Genomic DNA, 19,072 nt, shown 5'->3' with positions numbered 1-19,072 from the left:
CAGACAACATCAGATAGATGGGCTACACATACAGAGATAGAAGGGCACTGTTTTGCAAGCTCTGATACTTTCCCTGGTGAGATACATTCAGCCTCTTGCAAACTGAAGGAAAATTATGAAACACAGACGAAAGATACATTGATGTATTTTTTGGGGCACATTTTTTGTGCTTGGCTTCCCTTGGCATCCATATGAATCCATTGACTGTCCATTGACTGTCATTAATAAAGTTAGACTAAAAGATCTTAGCGGAAATAATCATGAACAGACTAAATGGGGTTCTTGATACCATAAAAGAAAAAGAGCAAACATTTGTCATCAAAGGGCGTTTCATGTGGGACAACATCTGTACGCTGAAAGATATTACTAAATCTACATCTGAATTTGATTTCTACATTTTGTGAATTGTTTAGAAAAATCTTTTAATTATGGTTTACGTGAATATTGATGCTCTGTATTGAAATGTTATGGGTTCCCAAGTCCATTAATTGATATGATTAAGTTACTGTTTGCCGATCTACTGTCCAAGTTAATGTAAATGGGGGGTTGAAGCAGGGTTGCCCACTTGGCACAGCCTTGTATGTAATAGCTATTAGCCCTCTCCTAAAGCAAATGAAAGAAGATCCAAGTATTCAAGGTACTATCACCAGCTCTAGACAGCCTGTTGTCATAATCAAAAATCAAGATGAGTTGAATAGATTAAACAATCATTTTTATTTATACAAAGAAGTCACTCGAGCTAAATTGAACCAAGATAAAAATGGAGGGTGTTGGATTGGAACTCCAATACACATACAAGTAAGGGGTGAAATTAGAATTTGGGGTGAATAAATATGTAACCGTAACAGTATAACTTTAGTCTGCTCCCTCGTCGGACTCAAACCAGGGACCCTCTGCACACACACACACAACAATCACCCACGAAGCATCGTCACCCATCGCGCAACGAAAGCCTTGCAGAGCAAGGAGAACAACTACTTTCAGGTCTCAGAGCGAGTGACGTCACCGATTGAAACGCTATTAGCGCGTATTGCTACGGTCCTGTGCTTGTCAGAACTAGGAAACTGGTAGTAGTTATACATGCAATGTGTTCAACCAGTAAGAGTTTTCTATTCCCTACTAGTACGTAAACGCGGTTCTCTATATTACACTGCTCAAAAAAATTAAGGGAACACTAAAATAACACATCCTAGATCTGAATGAATGAAATATTCTTACTTAATATTCTACTTTTTTCTTTACATTGTTGAATGTGCTGACAACAAAATCACACAAAAATGATCAATGGAAATCAAATTTATCAACCCATGGAAGTCTGGATTTGGAGTCACACTCAAAATTAAAGTGGAAACCACAGAGAGTAATAGGATACGGCATGTGTCAAAATTGATTGATTGCTGACCTTATGACCTGATGACATGTACAGAATATGTGCCCCCCCCCCCCCCCCTGTTCGTGTGGTCATGTGTTAGAGGGTGTTTGAACTTTTGGGGCCCATGCCCCCCTCCACCCCCCAGTTTTATCTCCCTTATGGTTGTTATCTATGAAGCAGGAATGTCTGGGGCTATAGATAGCGCTGGGGCCTCAGCATTATAAATGTCCAGAACAAGCCATTTTTTAAGACCTGAATATTAAGCATCTAAAAATATGTCTACAAGGGGAATTCTCGGAGTGCTCTGTAGCTCATGTCACGAACCCAACGCCAAAAGCTTGGAGGATATTTTGGTAGAGGCTCCCGAATGTTTTAACGGATTTCTGTGTACAAGCGAGGGCCATATTTCGTACATATTCAACCCGGAGGAATCTACGGTTAAGATATTCACAGACAGCGTGTCCCAACCCTTTTATCGTGCAGAACCCGAGCCTTTTTCTCTAGCGCTAAGGATGCGAGAATGGCTTAAAATAAGGCTAGCTTTGTGTCAAATGGAACATGCCATGAGTGCTTCAAGGCTGCCAGGATATGCATTGGAAGAACAAGTCTGTGGACGTCAGGATCTAATGGCCCTGAGAGTCACATCCATGGGGTATACCCCGGACTCCAGAGTGACAATTTTAGCATGTGAACAATTTGACAGGTCAAATGCTACGAAAACGGTCAGTCCATATGTATCCTCCAAAGCATGCAAGGATGTACATTTTTTCCAAATAATGTTCAGTTTTAAATGGCGCGTTTACCACATTTTCCGAACCCTGATGAATAAGCTGGACAGTCTTTTCGAAAATCGTGAACAATTACGGCGATGGCCTAGGTTATCGTTGAGAGATACCCCGGAACAACATAGGTTATCGTTGAGACATACACCGGAACAACAACAAGTTCGAAGGCGGATCTTTCCCTGGCAGGAAAGTGGACAGAGCTTCGACGGAGCGCGGAAAAGACTTTGTGATGGGGAATTGGAAACGGATAATGTTCAGGGCTAACAGGACCCCATATATCTGTAAGAAATAGTTAAAATAAATGTTGAATTATAACGTGTGTTAAAATGTAGGTGTTAATTTTTGAAAATGTATACCCCCCCCCCATTTAACTAAGGGGTAGCGCTCTTTTCTCTCAAGCTAGGGTCTGGCGCAGACAACTGTAAGATCTGAAAAAAAAACATGTATTATTTTATAGTCTATTCCTACATTGGGTATGTTATGAACATTACGTTTTATTAAAGTTTGTAATAATGTACAAAGACCTGCATCCAAGTTTTTTTTTTTTTTTACATAAAACACGTGTGCTGCATGTTTAAATATTATTCAAATGGGTTACTTAATTCAAACATGTCTTAAAGGTTGTACGAAATATTTTGGAATTCAATAAAAGGAATGTTTAAAAACGGTATCTCACCCTTTAACTATGGGAAAAACCTATTTAACAACGTCTTCCAACTCTGTCGCGAAGTAAAATAGAATCAGAGTGTTTGTGTGTGTGTGGGGAGGGGTCTTGAGGCGGAGCAACAGGCGTGTGTGTGTGTGTGTGTGTGTGTTTGTGTGTGTGTGTGTGTGTGTGTGTGTGTGTGGTTGGTTGTGTGTGTAACATAAATCCTAAGGTTGGGGGGTCCCAGAACTCTTATCTGTAGAGAACCGTTTGAAACCAAGGTGTGCACTATCATGCATAAGGCATGTCGAGATATCAGCCGAACAGCGGGGGTTAAACATAGATATCTCTAATCTGCGGCCCCCACACACCCCGTTTGCAGACAGAATGTCACGACATCCCCTCCTGTTGTTTGAATTCACAGCCTGTGTTCTCTAAACCAGACATACATGGGTTGGGGTGTAGCATACATCTCTCAAAAAAACTCATTCCGAACTTTTAGATAGTTAGGGACAGAACTATTTTTTAACGTTGTCAGCATTGCTTTAGCGCAAACATAAAGGCCCGAATATTGAGCTGCACGGACAGATTAAAATAATAATAATAATATTCGGAATAAGGGAATCTCGCATAATGGATATTTCTGGAGGTGAGTAAATGAAAAAAACATATTTTAAGATTTGTTTGAATATTAAACCCTAGTTATTTGGGTATTTCAGGCCAAAAGCCCAATATAGGTTAAAAAAATAAAAATAAAAAGTGTAGATATAGCGTATAACTGTTAACATTGTCTAATGGAATCTAGGATCCCCGACATTTACGCAGCTTTTACGCGATTTACCTGATCTGGAACATGATGGGGGTTCGCAGGAGCAAAAGTCTGGCAGACAATCACCAACGGCCTTTTTTCGTTGTAAGTCCTTATAATTAAACACATACCCAAGAAATATTTATATATAAACATTTAAAAAATAGGTTGTACTATTTTTTAAAACTATTTTATGTATTTACAGCCGACATACAGCCCTTTATGATAAAGGATGCGTTATGGACAGCTGACACGCAGGACTTTGATGCAATTCTACCGTTCACTGTGGCCCAAGTACACTGCTCAGAATCAAGCCCACCCGAAAACTACTGTTGGGCCGGGAACTTGCTGCTTCACGAGCCGGCGCTCCAGGGACAAGGTATGGGACCATTATACAGTTTTGTTATTAGTTATCAGCCTTTTTATTAGTTATAGATCTGTTGATAGACTATGTTAAAACAAGGACAAATAATGTTTTTTCAGACTGCCCGGAGACAGACCCAGCAGAATCTGGAACGCTAGAGGGAAAAAGTCACACACCCCCGGTTTCGGCGATTCGTCACAACAAGCGCCAAAAAAGCCGAGGTATTTTAACTATGTACTGTTAATATATATTATTATAACGGAAAGGTATTTGACATTTGTATGTAGCTAACATATATATTTTTATATCTAATAACGTAATTATGTATGTATTATTTTCATTCAGACTCCGCACCGGCGAAAAACGGCACAGACGACCACATAAATCTAGAGCTGGGGGATTCCGGCGCCCCGAGCATTCCGAATGAAACACCCAAGAGACCTGTTTTTAATGACATGTCAGATGTTGATGACCAGCTATTCTGTGATGCGGCCAACCTTATAGACCCAGTCAATTCTACGGCCTCAGTACCTGCAGCCGAACAAGAAAGGTTTTTCACATTATTTTCCAGGGCTTTGAAATCGAGGAATGTTTTGCTATACAAACGACTGGGGGATTTAATTGAGAGACAGTACAGAGACGATATGTTATTCTGGCATAGAACAATTCCACGCATGTTAAACAGCAACCCCATTAAAAAACGCAAATACAGACGCTAAAATCATACATGTAACACCAACCATTACAGAAAGAAAAAAAAAAACGAACACTCTTAATTATCCAAAAATGGCAGAACTAACGCAACACGGGGAGACAGTTGAAAGCCTCTTATCCCAGATTCCAGACGAACTCCTAGAAGTTATAAGACGTATGAACGATTCAGGAACGTTAGATGAAAGCATATTAACACAGATTCCAGCCGAACTCTTAGAAATGATTAATCGTATGAACCAGTCAGGGGGGGTTGAGGAAAACATGTTATCCCAGATTCCCGAAGCCCTCATAACCTTAATTAATCGTATGAACGAGAGTCAGACAATTTCGGCCCCGACAACCCCGACAGCGATAACACAACCCGTAACGCCTAGGTCCGTAGAGTCTGAAACGCCACAAGATGTTTTTGGGGAATTGGACAATTGTCTAATAAATCTGGCGGCAGATGTTCATGATAGACGTGTCAGGGGTGTGTACAGGAATAAATTCAACAATACAGAGATTCAACAGTTTTTCAATTTCCTATGTGTGAATCAGAATCTTGACTATGCTGTATTTTACATGATGATAATGGACACTCTGAATGACCTGTTAGAAACAGCAAGAGATTATGGCGAACCTCGTGATGTCTTACAGTTGGAAATATGTGGAGATAGCCTGCATAATTCAGTATCTCTTATTTTACCCAATGGCGAAGCAGATCTTGAACAATTTACAGCGCTGGTAGAACGCCTTGTTCAGTCAAATTTAGCCATCATAGCCGATCGGACCCTAGAGCTTGTAGTGCAAATAATACGTCAACCACAGGGGGGCGGTGGGCAGAGAAGGCAGCTTGATAGCCTAATGCAGTCAGAAATCATAAGCAATAAAAGGGCCTACCTCATAAACGTTCACAATCACGATAATAAGCTATGTTTTGCAATAGGCCTAGCGCATTTACTTAACCCCGGATGTACTGATCTGACGGCATTGCAAAAGGCTAGAGAGATCCAAACGGCGGTGGGTCTCGGGATCCATGAAGGCGTGGCATTCTCAGACATTGTCAAATTTGAAAACCTTCTGAATATCAAGATTGTGGTTTTGTACCACAGTAGAGCTAATGCAGCTCTCTTGAAGTTCCAAAACACCCCCCAACCGCACCCCCAGATTCTGTACTTTTATGTGCAAAACGAACATTACTATGCCGTTACAAACGTCACAGCGTTCCTAGGGGCAACCTATGTGTGTAGATCCTGCCATACCGGCTACAGCCGAAAGGGGGGGCACTCGTGCCGTTATAACTGTTCTGTATGTCAGGATGCCGAGTGCCCTATGCAGACCCTAAACTTGACACCATGTGAGGATTGCCATCGCACATGTCGTTCGACCTACTGTTACGATAAACACAAAATTGAAACATGGCACCCTAAGGCCTGTAAATCTGTAAGCATTTGTGCCATTAACAAGAAATGCCCAAAATTTCATTGCAATTACAGCCTTAAAATAGATAGCCCTAAACCACATGTTTGTGGAATCCTACAGTGTCCAATCTGTAAAGGGGGTCTGAAAAGCAGAAATGCTGAAGTGGTTCAAGAAGTACCACACGAGTGTTATATTCAGCCCTTGGCTGAAGATGAACCTTCAGAGAAATATGTGTTCTATGATTTTGAGACAAATCAGCAATCGGGGGATCATTTGCCTATTTTTGTATCTACCATGACATTCACGGGGGAAAAGTGGTCTGCAGAAGGTTCCGATTGGCTCTTACCATGTAGATGGCTACACCAAGATTGACGGGGTTGAGACCGTGTATGAGTACAACGGTTGTTTCTTCCATGGTTGCAAATCTTGCTTTGTGCCCCAGAACATATGTGTCCTAACCCAAAAGACTTTTGGGGAAATGTACCAAGAGTTTCAAGACAAAGTTGATTCGTTACAGGCTACTTACGGTCTAAAAGTGGTTGTTTTGTGGGAGCACGAATGGACAGCCCTCAAAAAGTCTGATCCTCATGTTCAAGCATTCCTTTCCAGCTTTGACATCCCAGAACCTCTGGAGCCAAGACAGGCCTTGTATGGCGGCCGTACCAATGCTTTGACATTGAGGTATGTAGCGCAACCCGACGAGACAATAGGCTATGTGGATTTTACATCCCTTTATCCGCATGTAATGAGTTCCTCATGCTATCCTATAGGTCATCCTGAAATTATTCATCGTGATTTTGACTTACCTCAAAACTATTTTGGTCTGATCAAAGCAACAGTCTACCCTCCAAGGGGTTTGTTTATACCTGTGTTGCCTTACAGGGGCCCTCAAGGAAAACTTTTCTTTCCCCTTTGTCGCACCTGCAGTGAAAACATACAACAAACCCCATGTGATCACACAGATCAAGAAAGAGCACTGACAGGTGTATGGGTCACAGCTGAATTCTCTAAGGCTTTAGAGATGGGGTATCGTGTGGCCAAAATCTTTGAAGTATGGAACTTTCCAAAGAAATCAGACACTCTTTTTAAAGAGTACATCAAGACCTTCTTGAGATGTAAGCAAATGGCTTCAGGCTATCCTGCATCGGTCACAGATCAAGAAAGTAAAGACAGGTACATTCAAGACTATCATGACAGAGAAGGCATCCTTCTTGACCCTGACAGAATAGAGGTCAACAAAACCAAACGAAATGTGTCGAAATTTTACCTAAATTCGCTTTGGGGCAAATTAGCGCAGAGGTGTAATATGTTGACAACGTCGATTATTAAAGACCCTGAAGAATTTTTGGAATTCATTTTTTCGGACCAATACGAAATTTCACATTTTTCATTCTTGAGTCAAGACATTGCCTTGGTGCAATGGCGCCGTAACAAGAAGTGGGTTCTACCCCCGGGTAATGTAAATGTGTTTCTTGCAGCATTTACCACGGCCTATGGCCGACTTGAACTGTACAAGCTCATGGAGCAGCTTCAGAGGCGGGTACTTTACCACGACACAGACTCTGTGGTCTATGTAAGCAAACCAGGGGATTGGAGCCCCCCACTCAGCAACTATCTGGGTGGCTTAACGAGCGAACTCGCAGAGGGTGACCATATCACAGAATGGTCATCCTGTGGGCCCAAAAGCTATGCTTTTAGAACGCTAAAGAATCACAAGGTATTGAAAGCCAAAGGAGTGACTCAAAACTATGAAAATGCCCAGCGTGTAAACTTGGAATCAATCACACGCTTGGTCGAGGGGTTCCTAAATGACAGGAATAGTGACTTGGAGATTTTGAGCTCCTACAAAAAGATTGTTAGGGATAAAAAGGGCTTCCATCTGAGGAATGCCCCACTCATTAAAAGATTCAGGGTTGTCTATGACAAGAGAGTGCTTTTGCCTGACGGGACTACATTGCCCTATGGCTACTGACTTATGCTACAGGCCGCAGTGTGTCAGGCGTGACTCAAAAACTATGAAAAAAAATACACCTCGTGTAAAAACTAGGAATCAATCACACGTTTGTTTGAGGGGTGGTTCCTAAATGACAGGAATAGTGACTTTGAGATTTTGAGCTCCTACAAAAAGATTGTTGTGTATAATAAAGGGCTTCCATCTGAGGAAGGCCCCACTTACTAAAAGATTCAGGGTTGTCTATGATTCAGAGTTGTCTATGACAAGAGACTGCTTTTGCCTGACTGGACCACATTACCCCTTTGGTTGTTGACTTATGCTACAAGCTACAGGGGTCTTAAAGCTTAAGATATAATGACTGCTGTAGAAGGTTTTGACCCCCGGTTGCAACTACCATTTTCGGCCTTAATCGCAGGGCCTTCGAATAGTGGTAAAACTTGTTTTGTAAAAAGTATTTTAGAGAATTCTGAACATGTGTTATCTCAAAAGCCTGATAATGTTGTGTGGTGTTATTCATGTTATCAACCTCTGTATGATGAATTGTTGAAGACAATAAAAATCAAGTTTGTTGAAGGAATACCTGATACCCTGTCTGATGATGAACTTTTACCTCCTCATAAAAACAATCTGTTGGTTTTGGACGATATGCTATTTGCAGGTAGCGAACATCCCGAAATTGCCCGAGCGTTTACCCAATATACTCATCATAGAAACCTGTCCGTGCTTTACTTGGTGCAGAATGTGTTTCACCAAGGTAAAAATAGCCGCACCATCAGTTTGAACGCCAATTACATGGTTTTGTTCAAAAATCCTAGAGACAAACTACAAATTAACACTCTAGCTCAGCAGATGTACCCGGAAGGAAATCCTACTTTATGGAGAGCTACGAGGACGCAACCCAAGCGCCATTTTCTTATTTAATCATGGATTTAAAAGCAAATACTCCAGAACACCTGAGGCTACGAACCGGTCTGTTCCCGTGGGAGTGGCCGGCTGTGTACATTCCTAAAAAAAAGTAGCCGCTATGTCTCTGCGTTTAAAAAGAAACTTGCCCCTCTTGAGAAGCCTAGTTGGGGCTACATCTAATGAACGGAAGGCCATCTTGGGTCACTGTTCTTCAGATCTCATATTATCCCTATGTGAGATTGCTTTGAATCTTCTCAAAGGACGCATTCCACTCACCCTGACACAATTGAAAAAATTAAAGAGACAAAAGACCTCGATCAAGCTCTTTGCCAATAAAAGGGTCAGTCTTCAAAAGAAACGACATAGCATACAACAGTCTGGCGGTTTTATTCTACCTTTACTAAGTATAGCCGTGCCCTTCATCACCAGCCTTATTGCAGCCCGACGTGGTGGTTGAACACATAGGGTGATGGCCAATAAAATGTATCTGGTGCCACAACAAGAGTTGGATAGACTTAAAAAAACAAATGCAGGGGCCCCCGAAAATATCAGACAAACAGCGGAAAATGATTTGGGTACGGCCATGAAGGATATTTTGAATCAAAAAGGATTGAACCCCTATGATAAGGTCCAAAAATACACAAACCTCTTGCAAAGGTATTTGTCCTTGGTGAAACAAGGGGAGAGAGAGACAGGCCATTTAACTATTTCCCTACAGGACCCTTTAAAAGATGACGAGCCTCGCGAGAGCCACGCCCCTGTAAGGCCGGTACCTGCGAGCTTACCATCTGAAGATCAAATGCCTGTTGAAGATAAAGTTATGCATGACTTGTTAACCCATGTTCCGGCACGTAACAGGAAAAATGTTAGCTACATTATGAACAAGCTAAAAGACTCAAATGGGGCAGCTACTTGGAATGACAAAGGAGAGTTTATCCTTCAGGGGCTGTTGTCAAGGGTTCACATATACTTGACTTGCTTAAAAGTACCACATCTGCCCACAAGGTGGCTGATGACCGAAGACCTCCAGGGTGGCTTCAGTTTCTTAAGGCCCTGGCCATCCTCAACATACCCCTCTCGGGTGTACCCAACTATAAGATTCGGCAACAGATTCACTCTTTAAAACACAAACCGTCACCGAGATACAGCACCCCTAAAGATGCCCCAAAACCCTCGCATCCTTATGAAATGAATGACGATAACCCATTTACCCCCCTGAACGCCTCTGGACCTTTCCCTAATCCCGATCTCTCTGGGTGGTTAGCCTTTTGAATGACTTTTGAATGACTATGATTAAATTCAATAAATTTTATTTGAAAAATAAGCAATTTAACATTTGGCATTCTTGAAACATTTGGCGTGAGCATACGCCTTGATTACACGTTCTTAGAGGATACACATTTGAACACTTTTGATATTTTCTAACAAAACAAGCTACAACTTTATCATTACTTCTTAAATCATCCTTATAAAGAGACATAACATCTTCAAAAGAAACTCCCCGGGCTCTTTGGCATAGGTAGAATACACAGTGTTGACCGCATGTCGTTGAAAGGGTATCTTGCACCTGTTTGATATTGTAGTATATCTTTGAGCCATTTTTGGTCAGAAATTCTTTAATAGATTTGGGGAAATGTGAAAAACCGGGTGGGAAACCATAGGAATCAAAAAAAGTTTCGATTTTTCTTCCTCCTTCCTCTTCTAAGGTCACAGCTAGCCAATGTTCACCCGGCATGTTTTTAGGATGGGTATTGACAATAAACATTGCAGGCCGCACCTTCCATTTCTCCATAGGTAATTCATCACAAGCCAACACTCCGCAAAATTGTTTTCCAATCAGTCGGCTCATCAGCCCTTCCAACTCTTGGGTATTCATGTCTTTTGCTCAACGATCCTTAATAATAATCTACTAAAACCTGTCTTCGGCTATTCACCTCCAAGATTGAATCAGAGCAGGCATAAACAATCATGCTAACCGTACAGGCTAAAGGTGTACGGAAACGCATTTCCAGCCTGAGGTTACCTTGGGACACCACAGAAAGATTTCCTGAGGTGTCATCATCTGGGGATAAATTGAAAGCATACATTGTGTAACCCTCGGCAAAATCATTTCTGTCAATAGGTAAAGAGAGATCTTTTAGATGCCTCCCGGTAGCCAGGAATAGATTGTAAAATTCTCGCACAGATATGTTGTTATTAAATTGCGGTTGGAAAGCCTTAGCAGGGACCTGACGTCCGTCCTGACACAGAGCGACATACTCTGCATTGAAGTGTTGAAAATTAAAGTTTTTTTTATTTAAGCTGCCCGTATTGGAGGCGTGATCAACCAAACCTATAACTACGTATCGCGGTAAATGGCCTAGAAATAGGTTTTCTTGACTGAAGATTCTGCTGCCCACAGGTATGCTAAAGGTTTTCATGGTAATTCTTTGGAGAGGGTAAAGGGCATTTCCTTTCAGCAAAGCCTGTGAGTGACCCAGACGAACTGCCGGAGAAACCGATACTTTTTTAATAAAAAGCGTGGCCCCCAACACTTTTAAGCTAAAGTCCCCATCCGTTGCAGACATTAGGCAAAACTCATCCTTGGCCCTGGTTAATTTTAGTCTTAAATCAACCGCATTTAAGAGTAAACGTTCTTGAAAGAAAATGTCAGAGTGTATAGGGCCTAGCAGATGAAACTCTCGAGATTCTGCACAGTAGCGAGCCCGGGCGGCCAGGCCTTTATTTGCACCTGTGGATGGGTCTGTCGATTCCATAGAGCCTCCTGCAGTATCCTTGCTAAAAAGCCCTGCGCTGAATTGGGTCTTGAGAGTGTCTTCAGAGTAGTTGAGTAAGCATTCCATGATGGCACGGTAGGGGTATGTGGCACTGCTTTGACTGATTAGCCGTTCCCCCAAAGTCACATCCACTTGGGAGAAGATGGTGGCCACTGGGTAATTAATGAGACTCACTTTGGCATCGTTTGCAATATCAGTACCATCTCTTTTGGTTACTTTTAGACGCAAATGCACCAAGGTGTTGTTGAGGTCCAGATAGTTGTCACCGTGGCCTGGTATGAAAAACTCTATGGGGCCGTTGTCTGTAATGGCAGAGAGTGGGGCTATCTCCACATAACTGGACCTCTCTACTGAATGTTGGGTTAAGGGGGCCGTGAAAAGATCGAGCTCTGTTTTTATAGCTTCAGAGGACATGCGGTGTAAAAGAGCCATGGTGCTTGTTCTTTTAGAAAATACTTCCGAGTATTCTTTTTACCGTTTTTGGTCCAGACCTCCTCACTTTACCCCGTCTTTGACTAACTTTACCCCGTCTTTGAGTTTCTTTTAACCGTTAACCTCCGTTTTTTAGGCTCAAGTCTTCGCCTTATACCTGGCGGTCTCTTTTTCGGTCTTCGAGACAACATCATCAACCCCGAGCCTTCTTGACTCTCGACATCTGGTGACGCCCTTCTGGTTATCGCATTGGCGACAACCTCACTTACTATATTTTTTGCTGCTGATTTTAAATGCGGTTTGGCTATGCTGAAGCCTCTCTTCATAAACGGTAAAACCATCCTAAAGAGATTACGAAATATCCCTCCGATCCCCGAACCATACATGGTGGGCGATCCATAATATCCTGGTAACCCATTACCCACTTGATCCACATAGTATGTGACATACCGGTTAGGGTCGAGATGTCGGTGTTCCATCATTTTAATTTAGATGTATTATGTATATAAAATATATAATACTAATATTATATATGTAGAGAGGTTTTGGTGGGTCTAAAGTGGAGTTTTACAATCGTTTTACCATAAGTAAATTCAATGTTTTCGTTCTGATCCGTTTTAAGCTCAACAAGAATGTTTTCAATATATTTCTTGCTTACAGGTACGTAGTGTGGCTTGTCGTAGGTGACAGTGACGATGTCCCCATCCTTTCCATCTATATGAACCGTTCTCAGGAGTGGCACACAGCTGTCTCCGACCCTTTGATATGATATGATGTCGGTATACACAAATATGTTGTAAAATCCTGCATGTATATCCGCGGGGAATGGGAATAATTTATCTCTCACATACGTCCATGTATTGGGCCCCATCCCTAACATGTAGGCTAAATTACCACTGGTCTTTATCCCCGGAAGCATCTCCTGAGATTTGTACCCTTTTATTTATAGGGTTGTACATCAGGAATATTTCCATACTGTTCTGCGATAGCCGTTCATTCAACTCGGAGACGAGCCTTTCGACGGTTCTATAGAACCCTTTTTTAACCTTAATAAATTTAGCAGGTTCCGTTAACTTTTTGAAATAAAATTCCCGGTCCTTATCTTTGATATTATACCAGCTATGGGGGTATGTAATCTCGCTGAGCCCTACTTCCCAGGCCTCTGATAACTCTATAGGCTTTGGAAAATTGGTTGTATAATTAGAACTCTGATTATTACGATATATGTGTGCTGACGCATTACTGGGGAGAGTCAGGTAGAAGCCGCTGTGTTCCATTATGCCCTCCGGTGTACACCCGAATGAGGATGTATTTTATCATGCATGGGGGTTTAAATTAACCCCTGATGCCTCCACTACATCCTTCTCTAATACCCAGCTGTTGAATTTTAGCGGCCAGTTTTTCCAGCGGACCAGCACCCATTTTTGACCTTTCTCTCTTTTGATCTAGAATCTCCTCTACGTGAAACACCTTGTCTTTACCAACCGTTACCTTCTGTAATTCCTGCTCATAAAAAGATCCCGTTATAAGTTCCCCGTCATAATCTTTTAATATGTAGACCGGGGTATGCGCGGCAGACATTCTGTAACCGTGAAAAGCTCATCACTGTATCCTTGCACGTATTTTTATCGAAAACACCCTCAACTTGGATATACGAACCAAGTCCCCCACAATAAATTTAAAATGTATTTTTTTCTTACGGCGAAGAGGGAGCAAACCATACAGATTTTTAAAGACTTGAAAAGAGTTTTCCGAAGAGACTTCGGAGGGTTTCATCCTTATACTTTTATGATAACTATTGTTATACGCAATTACTAAATCTTGAACTATATCTATATATCTATGCGTGTTGTGCGCTGTAAAATAGCGCCACATCCTCTCCTTCAGAGTCCTGTTAAAGCGTTCAACCACAGAAGCTTTCAAATCCGATCCTGTAGCAAAATGTACTATATTGTGCTTTTTCATTAGTTTCTGAAAGGTCTTATTAAAAAATTATTTTCCTCCATCGGTCTGCACTTTCTTGGGGGCGCCTCCTTCCTTCAAGATAGAGGCAAATGCCCTGGTCACCTCAGCGCCGCTCTTATTCTTTAAGACCCGGACAAAAGCTATTTTAGAGAAAATATCTATGACCGTTAGCATGTAGCGGTTTCCTTCATTTTTATCTGCAAGGGCCTGCATGTCACATAGATCCGCCTGAAATTGGGACAATGGGTGTGTAGAAAAAACTCTATTTCTAGGAAAATGTTTTCTCACGGGTTTATGTAGAGCAGGGGTGTCAAAGTCAAATGGACGGAGGGCCAAATAAAAAAATCAGCTACAAGACGAGGGCCGGACTGTTCGAATGTTCATTGAAAATTTTTTAAATGACGCATATAGTCTAGTGAACCTAATTGAACCTACTGAAAACCTAACAAATATATTACAATATGATCAGATAAATAAAGCAATATTTTCTTATGGCTCTGTCAGTAATCTTTAATTTTCAACAGACACAAAAGACAAATTTCCTTTATATAAATATCCCCATAACATGAACATTAAATGAAAGAAACCGGTATTCAAGGCACCATCAGTAGACTATATTTTCTATTTTAGCAAAAGTGGGCTAAATTTACTTCAAAGAAAAAACAATAATAGCAATTTTCTATCATCCACTCAACTGAAATATTTTTAAAATATAATTGGATTGAAATACAAAAAAATAAAGTGCAAAAATCTATTAATCAAAAACAACACTTTGTTTAAGGAGAAGTAACATGCAGTGAAAACAAATATTAAATTTTAACTTTTAAACTTGAACTGAGTAAAAACTCTAAATATGTGATTGCACAGTAATGTTCACTTGTTTGAGGTTGAGGGTGATACTTGGTGGTGTCCCATCTTTTCCACAAGTTCATCAATGTTCGGGGTAAGGCTCTGAGCTGAAGAAATCCTCAGAATTGAGTGGAGGTGTTCAGCAGTAAGTCGACTTCTGTGTGATGTTTTGTTCAGGTTCATCAAAGAAAACAGTTGTTCACACAGGTATGTGCTGCCAAACATAGACAACGTTTGAGCAGCCTGGATGCGCAGCTGGGGCATTGTGCCGGGAGGAAACGGGCGAACTCCGCAGCACCCACTGCCGCATATTTTGCCCTCAGTGCATCATTGCATTGGAGGTCAATCAACTCCATTTGGAGGTTTGGTGGTGAGCTTTCCACGTCAACAGCAAATGGGTTACCGAGCAGTTCCAACCTGCTTTTTGTGCTTCAAAGTCAGCAAATCGGCGTCGAAAGTCAGCGGCAAGCATACCTATTTTATCAGCCAACTGTGTGCTCGGGAACGCACTGGTAGAGAGCTTCTCTTTCATGGTCTGGCAGCTGGGAAAGTGGCTCAAATTTTCTTTCCGCATCTGCGTCTCCCACAGAGTCAGTTTGGTTTTAAATGCCTTCACTGTACTGTACATATCAGAGATGACACGATCCCGACCCTGCAGCTGCAAGTTTATTGCATTCAGATGACTCGTAATGTCACACAGAAAAGCCATTTCACACAGAAACATTTCGTCTCGGAGTTGTGTTGTGTCTTTCCCTTTGCTGTCCAAGAACAGACAAATCTCCTCACGAAGCTCGAAACATCTTTGAAGCACCTTTCCCTGGCTTAGCCATCGCACCTCTGTGTGATAAGGCAAATCACCATGCTCCGTTTCTAACTCCGTCAGAAATGCCTTGAACTGGCGGTGATTCAAACCTTTGGCTCTGATAAAGTTAACTGTGCGCGTGATGATGCTCATTACATGCTCCATTTTCAAGGCTTTACCGCACAACGCTTCCTGGTGTATGATACAATGATAAGCTGTCAGCTCACCTGTCGCGTTTTCCTCTTGCATCTTTTCCCGTATCTTCGCCACCAGTCCGCTCCTGTGTCCACACATCGCAGGTGCTCCGTCGGTTGTCAAACCCACGAGTTTTTCCCAAGGCAGCTCCATCTCATTTACACATCTTGACACCTCTTCATACAAATCATGCCCCGTAGTTGTGCCATGCATAGGACGTAAAGCCAAAAACTCCTCTGTCACGCTTAGGTTGGAGTCCACTCCGCGGATGAAAATTGACAACTGGGCAATGTCAGAAATGTCGGTGCTCTCATCCACAGCCAAGGAATATGCAATAAAATCTTTTCCCTTTTTCACAAGCTGCTCTTTTAGATTGATGGACAACTGGTCTACTCTCTCGGCAATGGTGTTTCTGCTCAGACTCACATTTAAAAAGAGTTGCCTTTTTCTGGGCAAACTTCGTCACAAACTTTAATCATGCAGTTTTTGATGAAATCCCCCTCCGTAAATGGCCGGGCTGATTTAGCGATCTCTTCTGCCAAAATAAAACTGGCCTTGACAGCAGCCTGGCCTTGTGATTTGGCTTTTTGAACAGAGCCTGTCGAGATTTGAGGCCTCGTTTTAATTCCTCTGCCTTTTGTAGCCTTTGTTCCATGTCCATATTCTTGTTTTTGTCCGCGTGTTTCGTTTCATAATGTCGTCTCAGATTATACTCTTTCAGTACCGCCACACTTTCTCCACACAGAAGACACACAGGTTTTCCAGCTACCTTCGTGAACATATACTCCGACTCCCACCTTGTTTGAAACCCCGGTTCTCAGTATCCACCTTCCGTTTTGCCATTTTTGATGGGTATCTGAAAGTTAATTTTACTGTGATGCTGACGACTGCTGTGCCAATAAATATTGAAATGAAGCAGCCTACTGCTCGGTGCGTCACCTTTGCATTGTGGGAAATGTAGTATTGGTGCGTGTAAAAGATCTGCGGGCTGCCGGCTTGCTGCGGGCCGGTTCTAATAATAAATCAAGATCATCCCAGGGGCCGTAAAAAACCTTCTTGCGGGCCGGATGTGGCCCGCGGGCCTTGACTCTGACATATGTGATGTAGAGTGTGCGCATCTTGTTCGGATAGCCACTCAGTGACTTTAGCATCGCTTAACCTGTGACCTGTTTCTTCGGCTAAAGCGCGCTGTAAACGCTCCTTACCACCATAAGACCCCGGGTTAGAGGGATTATAATAAATGTTTTTCAAAATCTGCTCTGCCATCCTTCTTGCCTCTCTGAGGTACAATAATGTTAATGAGCCACTTTCAAATAACAACAACATTTCATTTTCATTTTTGGGATTTTTTATTTTCATGAAAACATTAGGTATTACGTATACAGACAATCCCTAATTCGTTGCAGGATACATGCCCCCCCTTTCTCTATGATCGAATCATGTAAAACCTTGTATATTTGGGTTAGATTAACAGGTTTGTTTCGCTGAATTTTTACAACAGACACATCCGCTATAAAAGTATATAAACAACAAATATGATACATGGTACAATTAAAGGGTGTTTCAAACAAATAAAGTAAAATCTTAGACAAGGTTGTTTCTAGTTCTTCAGAATCACCACCAAGCCGGGTTACCATTTGTGTCCATTGTAGAACCTCGCCAGCATGGCGTACATGAGTCATGATTTGGTCCATTTTCAAAACACGCTCTACATTAGCCCCGGAATTGGGGGTTTTGTAGAACGAGACATTGTTCACTTTATTTTCAATAATTTGATGCATAACACTTGTAAGTTCTCTCAAAAGAAAAAATGTATTTATTCTATCTAACATCGTATACATATAGTTACCCATTGCTCTACATCTAAATAACAAAAATGTCACTCGGGCTCTTGGGGTTTATTGAGCCAGAAAGCCAACACATCCGACACCACAGCCTCCCTGTATTTGTTATCCTCCACCAGGGTGTGTCGGATTTCTTTGAGTTTCTGGTGTATGTGAATTGCCTCCTTTAGCTCGTGTAGGAATGCTTCGGTTACCCCGTAAACTCTGGGGATAGACGGCACAAGGCCCATAGCCTCCAGGGCTCTGACCAGCGATGGTATAAACCGGCGGGACCAAAGTCTTTTCACCAGCGCCTCAAAATTGTTGAAGAAGTAGTATCTTGGGGGATCGTATAGGCAGGGGTGCCTTCGCTGGCTGGGGTGATTAATCTCACAACCGATGCATTTTTCTCGTATATATTCTCCAATCACCACGTCTAAAAGCGCGGCTACTGAGGCCTTGATTGTGTCAACAAAAATAGTACTGACCACCCCATCAAACACGTCCTCAGGTTGTGTACAGGTAGGGGGTGTCGAGGGTCTTGCCAGGGGGGAGTAGAATGGAGGGCTGCGAGGCATACAATCCTTAGTGTCGGGAGCCCAGGCCGTTTCGGAGTTCGGGTATGCGTTAGGAATATCCATGGTCAATGCGTAGGTTAAGAACTGTAGGTTTTAAGAACCAGCCTTTTTATTCTTGAACCAACCCTCGGGGTATCTGGGCGGGGTTAACAACACAGCTTACCTCGCTTTCTTTGGGGGCTGCCTCTCCTGACGTTGTATCTTCTTGGGGTTGCTTTGAGTCGTAATCCTCAGGATTCGTATATATTATGCACTTCTTTATCCGTACAATGCTCTGGCGCTTTTGGCTCTGTACAAACAGAGCGTCCAACAGCTCCAACATTTGCAATTCCATTAAAGGCCAGCTTTTAAGGGGTATAAGCATTCGAAGCCGGAAATCCCCGTCCGAACCGCCAGCCCTGATGTTTTGGTTTCGGATTTCCGCGGTGCTGACGTAAAATTCCACGCACCCGCAAGGCCGTCCATTTATACGTTGTAATTTAACTCTGTGAAATACTCTTCCTGAGGTGTCCGGGTACCTTCCCAACGGGTCTCGTAGCCTGTGAACAAGCTGTAACCCTTGGTGATACGGCTCAGTTCGGGACACAAAACCTGTCGAAAAACCGTCCAGTCTTCAACATCATAAGTCACGCCTAATTTCTGGTCGGTATATTCTTCTCCTTCGGCTAACGTATAGAGTTTCACGCTACAGGCCAAGTAAT

The 19,072-nt window shown here is 42.3% G+C and overlaps 1 protein-coding gene across 4 annotated transcripts; it reads left to right on the top strand.

Annotated features, from left to right (window-relative positions):
* The first annotated feature begins 2,002 nt into the window (after positions 1-2,002).
* LOC115113473 (uncharacterized) lies at positions 2,003-5,087 on the top strand. 4 transcript variants are annotated; one of them, XR_010460391.1, is made up of 5 exons: positions 2,003-2,438; positions 3,629-3,716; positions 3,817-3,990; positions 4,095-4,196; positions 4,321-5,086. XR_010460391.1 is itself a non-coding variant. In XM_029641165.2 (5 exons), the coding sequence occupies exons 1-5, from the start codon at positions 3,437-3,439 to the stop codon at positions 4,692-4,694; spliced, it is 774 nt and encodes a 257-aa protein (XP_029497025.2). In that variant the 5' UTR covers positions 2,993-3,436; the 3' UTR covers positions 4,695-5,087. The 4 variants fall into 4 exon arrangements, 1 of the variants encoding a protein (XP_029497025.2); XR_010460390.1 differs by having other exon boundaries at positions 3,609-3,716; XM_029641165.2 differs by lacking the exon at positions 2,003-2,438 and adding an exon at positions 2,993-3,452 and having other exon boundaries at positions 3,609-3,716; positions 4,321-5,087.
* The last annotated feature ends 13,985 nt before the right edge of the window (positions 5,088-19,072 follow it).

The sequence above is a fragment of the Oncorhynchus nerka genome, linkage group LG21, assembly GCF_034236695.1.
Source record: "Oncorhynchus nerka isolate Pitt River linkage group LG21, Oner_Uvic_2.0, whole genome shotgun sequence".
In the NCBI taxonomy this organism is placed as follows: Eukaryota; Metazoa; Chordata; class Actinopteri; order Salmoniformes; family Salmonidae; genus Oncorhynchus; species Oncorhynchus nerka.
The sequence above is the reverse complement of the archived record's forward strand: the minus strand, read 5'-3'. Positions and strand labels throughout refer to the sequence as shown.

Coding starts and splice junctions, on each gene's coding strand:
- LOC115113473 (XM_029641165.2), top strand. Junction 3,991..4,094: donor GCCGGCGCTCCAGGGACAAG/GTATGGGACCAT, acceptor ATGTTTTTTCAG/ACTGCCCGGAGACAGACCCA. Junction 4,197..4,320: donor CAAGCGCCAAAAAAGCCGAG/GTATTTTAACTA, acceptor ATTTTCATTCAG/ACTCCGCACCGGCGAAAAAC.